Source organism: Artemia sp. Qi Xiang Cuo, chromosome 8 (genome assembly GCF_049724085.1).
Source record: "Artemia sp. Qi Xiang Cuo chromosome 8, ASM4972408v1, whole genome shotgun sequence".
NCBI classification, from domain to species: domain Eukaryota; kingdom Metazoa; phylum Arthropoda; class Branchiopoda; order Anostraca; family Artemiidae; genus Artemia; species Artemia sp. Qi Xiang Cuo.
The window spans coordinates 19896816-19910711 of record NC_142801.1 but is presented as its reverse complement, the minus strand read 5'-3'; the positions used below and the strand labels follow the sequence as shown (position 1 = coordinate 19910711).

At 31.8% G+C, this 13896-nt stretch overlaps 1 protein-coding gene across 1 annotated transcript in view; it reads right to left on the bottom strand.

Annotated features, from left to right (window-relative positions):
• LOC148949223 (mechanosensitive cation channel TMEM63A-like) overlaps positions 1–12167 on the bottom strand; it is a 53762-nt gene extending 41595 nt beyond the window's left edge. Inside the window, exons 1-5 of the mRNA XM_089092653.1 lie at positions 12130–12167; positions 6770–6895; positions 4248–4442; positions 1639–1811; positions 1390–1516 (exon numbers count right to left, since the gene is read on the bottom strand). Coding sequence (XP_088948779.1) covers positions 1390–1516; positions 1639–1811; positions 4248–4442; positions 6770–6895; positions 12130–12167 — 659 coding nt within the window. The remainder of the gene's footprint in view (positions 1–1389; positions 1517–1638; positions 1812–4247; positions 4443–6769; positions 6896–12129) is intronic.
• Between the last annotated feature and the right edge of the window lie 1729 nt (positions 12168–13896).

Below are 13896 nucleotides of genomic sequence, written 5' to 3'. Positions count from 1 at the left end.
ACTAGAAAATTTCCGTTAAGTTTTGAAATAAGGTTTAATTGATTTTATCTTGAAAGTTTCAAGATACATTAAAATCTATTATTATATTTTAGTTCAGAAAAATGTCAGAATCTAATTTAGAAAAAGAGCGCAGACGGCAAATGGTTAGAGAATGATACCAGCTACAGGCTTAAAAAACACCGGAAAAGACACTAAAGTTTCTTTAAAACTAAAATAAAACAAAACTTATTCAACATTTTCTGGTATTTCGTCTAGTATCAATTAAAATTATAATTTTTGCTAAGACACAATAAATATTTCTGCGTTTTACCGAATAACTGTTGAGATTCTGAACTGAAAACTAAAATAGAATAAAATTATTTAAACTTTTTTAGGTACGTTAAATGTTTCAACGCAAAAAGTAAAATTGTTGCTAACTAACTATAAATATTTTTGAATTTTATATAATAATTTCAGAGAATTTGGACTAAGATTTCAAATATAATTGATTTATTTATAAATTTACAGTTTAATAGAAATCGTTGCAATTAGTCTTTCAAATCGTTGTAAAATTATAAATTTACAGCTTAGTAGAAAAGACATTATATCTCTTAGAAACGAGCAATTCACAATTCCCATCTAGCGTTCCAAGTAAAATCATAAAATTAATTGTCTCAAAACGATTTGATATTTTTTTGTGAAATTTGGCACACTACACATTTTCCGGCCTGAAAAAAATCTAGATAGGTCACGACTTTGGGATAGTTCATTTTTATCCAGGGATTATCGTATCAAATCTATGGTCCTATAAGATGACGTCATGATATCATGCGAAATTTACAGTAAAAATGGTATGTCATTCTTTACGTGGTTTTTATAACAATGGCTAGTTTGCATAGATCAGGATAACTTAGGAGAAGCACAGAATTATTTTTTCAGTCTATCGTTCTAAATTAGACTCACAGAGTGAGTTGTTCGCTCATTTGCTTCCCATGACTTAGAAGGAAATGATAACGCGATAAAAACAACATCAATTCCTACTTCGACCACCATTTGAGGCGATTGTACACAGATTATAAGAGTAAACTTTGAATTTTGTTCGCGTCAACCCCTGTACACCTGTCTTAAATCACAGTATGTTGTGTGTTTTGGATTTTACCCGTGTTAAACAACAAAATAGCAGGAAAATTCTGCAACCACCTAAATTACTAGTGATCGTAACGACAATTACCTCAACAGAACGAAAATTTTATGGCTCGTCGGCCGCAACAAGATGCGAAAAAGTGAATATTGTAAAGAAGAAGATCAAAGAATATTGTACATAAAAAAAGTTTTGAATTTAGCAAAGAAGAAAAAACTCCGAAACCATAGCTGTGCTTTCAAGTTTACATAAATAACGGCTTTACTTACAACTTTCTTTGCAGGTAATCAATGTCCTTTGTATTTTGAAAAATTTTAATGTCTTCAATTCGAATTTCTGGATAAGCTTGGTTCAAATGTAGTTTTAAAATTTCTATATCGTATTCCGTAGTTTCTTCTAACATTTTTTTGTTGTATCTCGAAAGCCTTTAGCCAATTCTTTGGGACTTGTACATATTAATGTATCAGATGCATATATAGTTAAATCCTCCACTTTGTCAGCATGGTTACTGCACGCACGGCAATAATTATGTGTTCTTAATTCACCGCTGAGGTTTGTCACCATGAGGGTTTTTGGATGATACTGAGAAGGTTCACATAACTGAAGGACAGTCGAATACGTTCTTAATACGAAAACAGAAATGACCAAAAACAATATACAAAGGGTGATGTGGGTTACCACCACCCAAGACCTGCAAAAAGAATACTTCTATTAGTTCTATTCTATTTGCAAGAAAAAAATGACCTGTAAGAAGCTTTCTTTAGGAAAACATGATATTACTGGCTGTTCTAGCTAGAATACTGGAACTACCAATTGCTTTATATTCTGATAAATGTACTTATTTTAATTTCTAAGTATTTACCATTTTTTTCACACAATTATTCCGTGTTGTTGGCTCATAACTATTTCAATATTAATGTTTAAAATGTTACATATTTGCAGTCACTTTTTAATGTAGGTGCTTTGACAATAGATTGAGAGAATAAGCACTAGCACCATTGTTTGGGTGTAGGGGAGATGGGGGAAGATAACACCAGAAAAAAAAACATATTTTGGCCTAAAACTGGAGCTTTTCAACCATGTTAGGTTTGTAAGACGAATCTTGGGAGAATATCTACTTAACTTTTCCGTCTGTACAGGGACCAATTGTTTCCGACGTTGTGTCTGAATAACAAGCTCTGCTTATACAATTCAAATTTACTCATCCAAAGATACGATTCTAGAGGTCATCTTTCAAAAACTACTTTTTTTGCAAAGTTAGTACGATGTTTTTTTGAAGGTGACATGGTGAACAGCGTCTTTTTCGCTTTTAGCAATCTGAAAGCTAAATAACAATTGTGATGACAGGACCCCATTTCCCAGCTCGATTTAAATCGCTAAATTACGAGTAAAAGATGTAAAATAATAGGTACCAAGAGATTCACTGTACGGACGAGGTATATATGTACGTTTAAAGAAAGAAGAAGAGAAAGAAAGTGACAACAACTATAATTCATAACACGGTAACGTTGTCGTTTGGCACAGATCGGGAGCATAGGTTTTGGTGGCCTTGCTTAGGGCTTCAATATGATACACACAATAAGTTCCCTGCAACAAGCCCTCTCGAGGATTATCATAGCTTTTTTCTGAGAATAAATATAAGATCAACAACCCTGTTAGGCAATATAATGGAATTCGACTGATGACCCAACTTCAAATTATTCTTACTGCTACGCCCAAAAATCGGCAAAAAACGGTTTGGATAGAAATTTTCAAAATGAAAGCAACATTAACACAAAAGTAGCAATGACAACAAGCAGTGGAAACACAACAAAGCCCCCAGTAAAATTTGATAGTTCAAAAAGAAAAAAAAATTTATTTTCATTATAAAAATACTAGAAACTAAAATTAAAACGAGATTGTGAAGGTAAGCTAAGCTTAACAGAATCAATATAATTTTTCGATATGATAATGTAAACAATAGTCCTGGATAAGAGCAAAAAGCAATTTTGATACGAATACAAGACCACAACACACATTTTATTATATGTTAGTTCTTTCACTAGACTTTTTTTTTTTTGAGTGTGTGTGTATTATATAGGGATACTACTACTACTACTACAAGCCCGTCTCAACATTAGGGCATCTGATTCCAATTAGTTGGCAGACACTTTAAGTCCATTCTAGAGAACTAAAACCTTTGTCTTGGACAAATTCCAAAAACTTTCATTCTAGTTGATGCTTCGAATTTAAATTCACTGACATATTGGCATGTATTCATGTTTCCATTTATCAACGGACACTAAAATATATTCCCGATTTCGACCAAACCTCAACATTTTGCTTTAAGGAGGTAAGAGTAATTCAACTTGCTTCAATAAAAGTTTTTCGAGATGAAAAAACGTCCAGAATCCGAAATTGACACTTTAAAGGAGCAAATTAGCAATCTGGGCATTTCTTTCTCAATAAGCAAAATCAAAAATAACAATTAGAGAAACCTTACGATATTCTCTAGGAAGTTTTCCAAAAGCTATTTGAGGAAAAGGGGCTTTAGGCATCTGTAGCTCCTCCCCCATGCAAACACATTCCTTGTAAATATTATACAGACGTCCAAGTTATTGATTAATTTAACTTGTTTATTTCTTCGGGCTAGCATTTGTTGTGTTTGTTTTTATCATTATTCACGATAGGAATTCCTTCTACAGTATTTATAACAATATACAAGTGATTACTATATCACTGTATCTATACACTTTGTTAACAATCATCACCCTCTCTATTGGTCAAATGAGTTCTGCCTTTTCTCCCCCTTTTTTCTCTTTTCTCAATGCTTCTCTTTTTTTATTACACAGTTCATGTTAATAAACAAATAAATATAATAATTTACCCTTGCTAAAAGAAAATAAATAATTAAAATTTGGTACTTCGATAATTTTCAAAACTACCACGCCAATGTTCAAACTAATTAGTATTTAATTTTAAGTCTATTTTTGGAAGGTTTACGTGCCATGTCATCTGATTTTTATTTTCTGAACTCAATAAAGTCTTTCAAAAATTTTACTGACTTCTGACCTTAAAAGACATACACTCACCCATATTGGTCCGTCACATAGACGTTTTACTGCATTATTATAAGCAAACAACTCACCCAGGATCTAGATTAGTAAAGGTAGTTGCTGCGAAAGGATACACCTCCTTGTTGATCTTCGTACCACTAATGTTTACAGGAAGAGCAATCGACAGGGACAGAAAGGTAAATACAATCACCAGTAGAATCAATGCTCTTTGAAATTTTAGATAATGAAGAGCGTCACTCCCACATCGAGATGAAATTTGTGAGTCACTGAAAAATTATGAAATTTGTGAGTCACTGAAATGGTATCTTGCATACCATCTAGTGCTTGGTCATCACCAAAAATATTTTCTGACACATCTGAATAGTCACTTTCTGAACTTGAAGTCATATTTTTTCACAAAATTTATTTTCACTAATATATATAACAATCAACAGATTTTGTAAATTTGAATTTTCACAAATGAAAAACACTGTCGGATTCACAGGAAATAGTTTCCGCTAATATTTTTCATTTGCGCTTTTATCATTGTTTTATTATTGACAACACTGTTTTGCGAATTTATTTAAACTAAAAATGCTTATAGGAGTTACCCTTCGTTCCCACTTGCTGCGGATTGCGGAAAATCGTTGCGGATTTGCGGATTCAGCAAAGATTTTTTTGTTGCGGTTTTGCGGAAAAACGCAAATCCGCATGCGTTGAAATTTTTCAATACTTGCAGACCCACGCATGTGGATTAGCAACCAAGAATAATTGATATTTTAAAAATGGAAACTGTTGAAAAATTGATCATAGCAATTTGGTGTCAAGAATTGCTCTTCAAGAAAAGCCACAAAGACCACCATAACAAGATTCTGCTGGTCAAGGCGTTGGACCAAGTTTCCAGGGAGACTGAACTATCAGATAGGCTAAACAGTAAACACAGCTTGGACATTTTCAGGTCTTTAACTATTTATTTGATATTTTTACTTTTTGGTTTATTTGCTTCTTTTTTTGCTAAAGGTGGAGATAAGGCTAGCTACCCTTTCAGTGGAGGGTGCAGTCCCTGCCAGTAGAAGCAGGATATAGCCTACAATATATCCTGGTCCTACTGGACAGTATCTGTGCAGTTACTCATGGCTAGAACTCAAATACCATGTGAATTACCCTTATTCCATGCCTATCTACCTTAGTTCTCCCCAAGGATGGATGGATGATAGACTACCAATCAACTAGTAAAAGGACATCATTTTTATACTTTTTAGAAAAATGCTTAGCCTATGCCATCTTTTGGCACACAGCCTAGATGTTTTCATTTCTTTTTCTTTAGTTATTTATTCAATATTGTGGTAAAATTATAATTTAGATAATTTTGGCTATCTTGGGAATGGGTTAGATTAGGAAAATGAATCTTTCAGAGATGAGTCTACAGGCTAAAGTATTTGTAAGTTTTTACCAAATCATATTATTTATTTATGAATATAGTGAATATACCACTTGATCCCTTTTTTTATGTTTTTTTATTCAGGGTATATATTTGCACAGTAGGGGGGTGGGGTAAAGTTTAAACTTACCTCACTTTTACATCAGAAATAAAATTTGCCCCTACCCCCCTAATGTGCAAATATATACCCTGAATTGGTATATATAAAGGTGGAGCTAAAATTTATTTCTGACAAAAATGATTATTATATTTGGAAAAAGCATAAAAAAAGACATCAAGTGGTATATTCACTTTATTCATAAGTCAATAATATGATTTGGTAAAATTTACCAAAGTATGTCCTGGGAAAGTATCTTGAAGTACCTACCTCCACTCCTTCTCCCTCTAGAGGGTCTTGACCTTTGATGACCTTTAAACATTTTTGTGTTATAAAAGTGAAACCTTGCAAACTAGATCTTCAACATATGAAGTACAACAAAATTGCTTTCAGCTTCACAACTTTGCCCAATCCCAATTTATAAGGTTTTAAAGACATTTGATAAATTTTGAAAAAAAACAAACACATTGATATGGCTTAAAATTCTACTAAAATAGCAGGAAATGCATTTTAAGAATGCAATTTCAAATCGGATAATTGAAGCCAGAGAAAAACAAAATGGATAATTGAAAATTAAGGTAAAATATTGTTTTCTCAAATTTTCAATAGGTAGGCTAGACCTGTCATGTAGGCAAATTTCAGGACCCTCTAGAGGGAGAAGGCATAGAGATATGTACTTAAAATTACTTTCCCAGGACATACTTTAGCCTGTAGACCCATCCCTGAAAGTTTCATTTTCCAAACTTAACCCCTTTCCAAGATAGCCAAAAGTAGCTAAAGTATAATTTTACCCAATAGTTGCACTTTCTGGTTTATTTGCTTCTTCTTTGTAAACTAAAAATGCTTATAGCAGTTAAACAAAAACTCGTAGGAAACCCGGATTTTCAGGTATGAATAGACCTCAAATAGATTAAGAGGGCTAAATATGTTCTCATTTTGGTGTCCTTGGTACTTTAAGAGTAGGTATCAATGGAATGAATAGCAACAACTTCAATGTCAAAATGCGACCTAAGTGAACAACAAAAACAAAAACAACCTAGACATTTTAATGTTGGCAAAGAAGAAGATCTAAGCACCTTAGCTTGATAGCGGACCAAACCCAAGTGAACATTCCTTCATCATTTGTATGACTAACTTGTGAGGTCTCTAGCTCATGATTATCTGATGTTGGTGCTTGCTCGCTACAGACTGCAGTAGACCACCTGAAAAACAAATGAGGGTTCAGTAAAAAAAAGAAGAAAAAAAGATGGTAGCATTAAGCTATAGGTGCCTGTTAAGAGACAGATTCAAGATCAAGTCTGAAAAAAAAATAAAGCGATCAAGCTTGACTTGAAAAAATAATGTAGTTAGTTATAAAAGAAAAACAAAGTGGAATTTATTTTATTCATTTCATTTCTTTACTTTCATTTTTTTAACTAGCTCAGGGCACCAATAACCTTAATTCCCAATCAAATGATGGATCCCGGTTTCATCAAGAAAAATAAAGAACGACTTCAAACAAGAATAAATTAACAAATCAAACTTAAAACGAACAAAAATTACTACTAAACAAAGAGAAAAAACAGGAAAAGAACAGAAATTACCACAAAGAAGTGTTATGTTACAACCATCTTAAACCGTCAAAAAGCTAGTTTCAATTATGCTTAAATGAAAAATACCTTAAATGAAAAAAAATTGAAAAAATCTTTATTTCAAAAAAGAAAAGATAAAGTTGGGTTTCATTATTCCAAGGGTTTGAACTCTCTTAATTTAGCTCAATAGACACAAAAAATTAAACCAAAAATTGCCCAACGTAAAAAGGATGATAAAAATAAGACTGATGGCGCTAAAAACACTATTTCCTGGAGGCAGTCAACCCCCTCAACTATCGTGTTTCTCAAGTCGTTTTTTATTTCATACATTTTTAGTTAACAACGCCCCAAAGATCTTAAGCCGAACAGGCCAGCTATGACAAAAAAACTAACAAAGAGAGAAAAAAAACAATGAAAAAACGATGAAAAAACTCAATGAAAAAATGAACACCAAAGCAACTGAGGTAAAAATATAAAGTTTTTATATTTTTACCTCAGTTGCTTTGTTGTTCTCATCGAAGTAACTATAATAGCTTCTTTCCCCTACGTGAATCAGTTACGACAATTGTATTTTATTAATGTTGGTGGTGGTTTTATTTGTTTTTAGTTTAGTTTGGTTTTTATCTTTGTTTCTCTTGTGCCGAAGACGCGTAGTTTGGATACAGAAAAAATATCCGCGTTGTTTTAGTTTTTCACCTTTCTACGCTAACAGCGTTAGAAAGTTGTTGCTAACAGCGAGAGTCTAAATTTTGGCTAGCTATACTAAACTTGAGGTGTTATCGGAATTAAACCCAATATATACAGAGGCAGTTTTAGGGAGGGGACAGGGGGCACTTGTCCAGGGCGCAGAAATTTTAGGGCTATAAAATTTCAAATAAATAATCTATTGGGTATTTTGTAATTTTTGAAATTATAGCGGGTAAAAATAAATAATAGCGGGTTATTATTTATTTGTCCGTCAATGAAAAATAGTGCGAAATTGTATTATTCGTAATTGCGAAAGCAGAAAGAAACTTGGTGAGCGGGCGAAGTGGTTTGCAACTGTCTCATCTCACAGGTATGACTTAATTTATACACAAATTATGACTTAATTTATTATTCATATACAGTGAACTTAACTGATTGGTCTATGTAGGATTTCTAAAAAGGAGGGCGGGGGGTTGATTAAATTTGTGAAAATAGAGAAATTTCTAGTGTTAACTCCTAATAATTACTGCAACAGGGAAACAGCCGGAATTTTATAGTGGAGAGGGATCCACGAAGTGGCGGGAGTATTTTAAATTTGCCACAAAATGTTTTACCACAAAGGGGCAACCTAACAGTTTAAGCAGAGATTGTTTATTAGGCTTTACAATAGTCTGTGGTTTAAGATAGTAATACTGCGCCATGGATCGTCAAAACTTTTTCATATTATTTTTTTTTTTATTGGCAAGGAAAACTGCTCCCTTTCATTTCCATTTTATTTTATTTTCCTTTTAATTTCATTTATTTTCATTTTGATTTCTCCTCGTTTATGCTCTTTTTTGCCATAGAAATGCCATTCGAAATTTGATAAAGGATCTTTGTTTTTCTTCTAACATCAGGACCTTTTTTTTCTTCGTTTTCTTATTTGTTTTTTTTTTTTTTTATAGAGAGAGTTAGAGAGAAATTCATTTTTATTAAATATCAATATTCACAAAAAAAAACATATAAAACCGACTTACCACGTGAAAATCTAAACAGATTTGTTTGTGGCAGGACTCACTATTTTACTCACTCATATATATATTGCAAAAAAAACATACTCACATATATATTGAAGAAAAAAAAATGCAGTCACATGAATAAATAATAAATAAACCTCATAGGAACCGCGAATCAATACTTACACAAGATAGAAGACAGAATACAGACATACAAACAGAATTTCTTTAACTGGTGAAATAGCTCATAGCTGTGATGGTTTATCATTTTCTTCTTTTTTTCGTTATTTTCACGTTGTGATATTTATTTTCTCGGATATAATTCGTGTGTGACTTGAAAAAGGCTAATTAACCGTTTTGGCGGAGAGCTAGATTCGGTGTTTATGAAAGATTCTGTATGAAATTCTCAGACCTTTCCTGAACATTAAAGAATTAACACCTCTGTTTAAAATCTTGGCGCTTTGTGAATTTATATAAGGATAAGGTTCCTGAATGAGACCAATTTTAGGACTTGAGTTCGAATTATTGGTTGCTGTGGTGTGCATTATTACAGCCCACTGTATATACATTTATATAAATTTATATGCAGTGTTACACCGATACCAATTATTCTCCTTTACTTTTTTATTCTTTAAAAATAATTTCAGGTCGTTTTGAGTTTGAGTTATTGGAGGCTTCTATTTCTACTGATTTTAAGTTTAATATGGCCTTTACTTTTCTTTAAAAAAAAACTTTCTTTTTCGTAAATTTTTCGTACAATATATATATATATATATATATATATATATATATATATATATATATATATATATATATATATATATATATATATATATATATATATATATATATATATATATATACATATAAACATATATATATATATATATATACATATATATATATATATATATATATATATATATATATATATATATATATATATATATATATATATATATATATATATATATATATATATATATATATATATATATATATATATATATATATATATATATATATATATATATATATATATATATATATATATATATATATATATATATATATATATATATATATATATATATATATATATATATATATATATATATATATATATATATATATATATATATATATATATATATATATATATCGGCGCGTGCAAACAGATCCTCTCATTTGATCTGGCATCAGCCGTCCAGTTACCATGGAACACGTGTTTTGGCAGAAACTTTCTCAAAATGCCTTTGAAACCAACTTGAGACTTCGAAACCTACTTGTAATTCCTAAAAACATCTAATAATAACATTGCACTTCTAATTACCGATTCTCATATATACATTGGAATAAATTAATTTAAAATCAGATTCTTTAAAATTTAGTGTAACAACCTTGAAGCCAAGTTTCACGTTCAAGAGAAATCTGACTTGCCCACCCGTGATAAAATCGAATGTCGCTTATGTTTATGCGTTCTCCGGAGCACTCGCATCTTGGTCAGGGTTTTTATAATGGGTGAGATAGGGGACGATCATACTATTTATTTATATACCGTGGCCTTGTGATAGTAATTTTAGAAATAGACATATTATCTCAGTTCTTGCTAATAGAATAAATTCCGGACATCATGCCCAACAATAGGGATAAATTAGAACAGGGTTAAATTAGATACTTATTCATTGATGAAAATATGGTTCTTACCCCTCATAAGTCCATGGTAAGTTGACGGGCAAGAGGATAAAAAAAAGTTAAATCAGGTTTCAATGCAAATTTAAAAAAGAAGAATTATATGCCTGAATTAAGACCGTATCAAAGGAAGGGGGTCACGGGGTTAAAAAAACAGAAATAGAGAGATAATTCTCACGACGAAAAAAACGAAGGCTTCTAAGACTGGTGGAAGAAAAGACAAAACTAAAGCAACGTAGATATTTCGTCTATAAGGCAATTTCAACGCTATGAGAACAACGATAAAAACTAAAATAACCAGAAATCAAATAAAATCCAAAACTAAGAAATAAAAATAAGAAATATATAAATCTACAATTGTTGCTACTGTGACTGAGCATCGCAGAAGCTAAATAGAGTTGCTTCAATGAAAACAATAAAGCGAGTCGATAAAATAGAGTTAATATGAAATTAATTATTATTTTGCAAAAATATCCTATTGTTGCTACTATTGCTGCAATTCTCCTAGGTCTTGTTCTTAATCTAGTCCCCTGGTGATTTTGTAAGACTTTAATAGTCTTATTAGCTGTTGATTCACTTTTAAATTGAATTTTATATATGGGATCAATATTTAAGTAACCTGTATCTCTATTTATTGAGCTAATAAGCTAAAATTTTTATATAAGTTTTAAATGAAATCAACAGTTTCAGAAAAAATTTAGTCTTTGCAGTTTGGTCAAAACAGTTTCAGTCTTTGCTAAATTTGGGAATGTAGACCATAATAATAAAAAAAATTTATTACTTTGGAAATTCTTCGAATTCAGCTTTATGGTAAATTCGGAAATGAAATCAGTTTTTTTTTGGTACCAATAATTTTTGTAAAGGGTTCGATGAAAGTAGTTTTGTCCAAAACATCAGGTATTCCACCAAAAAAATATTATAACTAGAAACCATTTAATGTTTCTACAGATTTTTGATAGCTCCTAAGCGGGATTAAAAAAAAACAAATTATTTTTTAACTGAAAGCAAGGAGCGACTTTAAAACTTAAAAAGAACAGAAATTATTCCGTATATGAAAGGGGCTGTCCCCTCCTCAATGCCCCGCTCTTTACACTAAAGCTTTTTTTTATTGTTTTAACAAGTAGAGTTGTAAGAGAGTCAAACTTTAGCGTAAAGGGCGGAGCGTTGAAGACCATTTACAGACAAATTTGATCAAGTCTATAAAACGAAGGTAACAGACCTGGTTTTATTGCTAGTTTCGCCATATGCCTTTTTGGGGCTGTTGAGAAGGAAACATGTTAAGAAAACAATTCTTACCTCATAACATTACGCACAAATTGGAGTTAACACATTTTGATTGCAATTCCACAGTACTTTACCCCCTAGCCCTCCCCCCGCCTAATGTGCAAAAATGTAGCCCAAATTAAGTATTTTCCACACATTTTGACATGCGTCACCAATGTTTTGACCCATTTACCAATAAATGGTAGGGGAAAGTGTTGTACCTCTTACCGGCATGTACCTTTGACCACCGTGTTTTGTGCTGCCATCTTACATATTTTTTGGCAGTTAAATATGCCGTTACATGCATTAGCTCCTAGGAGCGCTGCTATACATGCTATTAAGATCAACACATGCTTGCAGATTAAAAAAATTTTTTTTTATCAGTTTCCATCTCTTAAGGTAAGTATTTTCATGCACTAATTTCTTTATTATACTATTTTTTAAATTAATAATGATTTACTTTTCGCTGTTTTATATAGCAGTTATATCTTTGGAGTAAATAAAAAGCATAGTATCTCAAACTTAAATTCGTAACCTATAACTGAATAAATGCATTTAATAAATAATGGTTGTGTGTTGTACCTTTTGTTGTACTTTTTGAAAAAAAAAGTGTACATTTGACCGGTATATGGTACAACATGTTATTATATGACGAGAAAAAAGCATTAGTAAGTATAAAAAAAAGTGACTGTTTTAGCATCATTTAGAGGATTATTATTTAGAATGCCCCTCCCCCTTTCTCCTTTTAGTTTGTTTGAGCAACCTAGATGACCTCGAAACAAATCGACAAGGATATTTAACTCAGACCCAAAAAATCACTCAGAAAAAACATCTCGAAGGTGGTTTGCGCCATAAATGTTGCTGGTGTCAGCATTGCATCAATGCTAATATTTTCCAGGGTCAATTTTAAAATTTTTATGTTGATAGGTGGACCATCAGGTACTAATGAAAAGCAGCAAATCAGTCAGGGTGGTCGAATAAAAACTTATTTCTGGAGTTTCTGGAACATTTCATTAAGCACGTTAAGCCAGCTGCTAAACCAGTAATTCTTCTGATGGACAAACACAAGAGACATGTGACCATACCAGCGATCGCTTTGGCAAAATCTTCTAAGATACATTTATTAACGTTTCATCCCCACACCAGTCACAAAATACAGCCACTAGAAAGGTCTGTTTTTGGACTTTTCAACACCTTTTATAACGTTGCAGTAAATGATTGGATGTTGACACCAGGTAATTCTGCCAAGCCTATCACAATATATGATGTAAATGGGTTTAACATTGTAAATGTTAAAGCCGACTAACGTTATAAATTGCTTTAAGGTAGCTGTAGCCACTCAATGAAAATATTTTAACGGAAGATGAATTTTCATCTTCAACTGTAACAGACAGACCACTTCTTACTAAAAATTTGAATCAGAATGGAGAGAAAACCTTAGAAGCGACTGATTTTTTATCCAAAAATGTAACTGAAGTCATTTCACCACGGATGATTAGACCTCATCCAAAGGCAGGACCTAGGAAAGATGTCACCAAAGGGAGGCAGAGACGTAAGCAAAGAATACTGACTGACTCTCCGGGAAAGGAAGAAATTGAGAAACAGAATAAAAAGAAAAAGAAAAAAGTGAGTCAGGTAGGCCGAAAGAAAAAAAAAACAGCAGAACAGTTATTTTAGGTTAATTCAACATGGGATTTTGACACAGATATTGATTTAGAGATGGATGATAATAAAGATTATGACACAGACTTCGCTGGTTTGGCCGATTTGGAAGATCAAGAAAATTTTGAAAGAAATAAAATTTCTAAAGGTGATTTTTTTGTTGTAAAGTTGACTAGCAAAAGAAATGTGAAACATTTTGCTGCAGAAGTAATAGACTTAGATGAAAATTATTTGAAAATTAAATATCTAAAGAAACTAAGTGATACCAACTCCTTTTGATTTGTAAGGACTGATCAAAAGGACTGATCAGTGTTGATTAATGGAGATATTTTA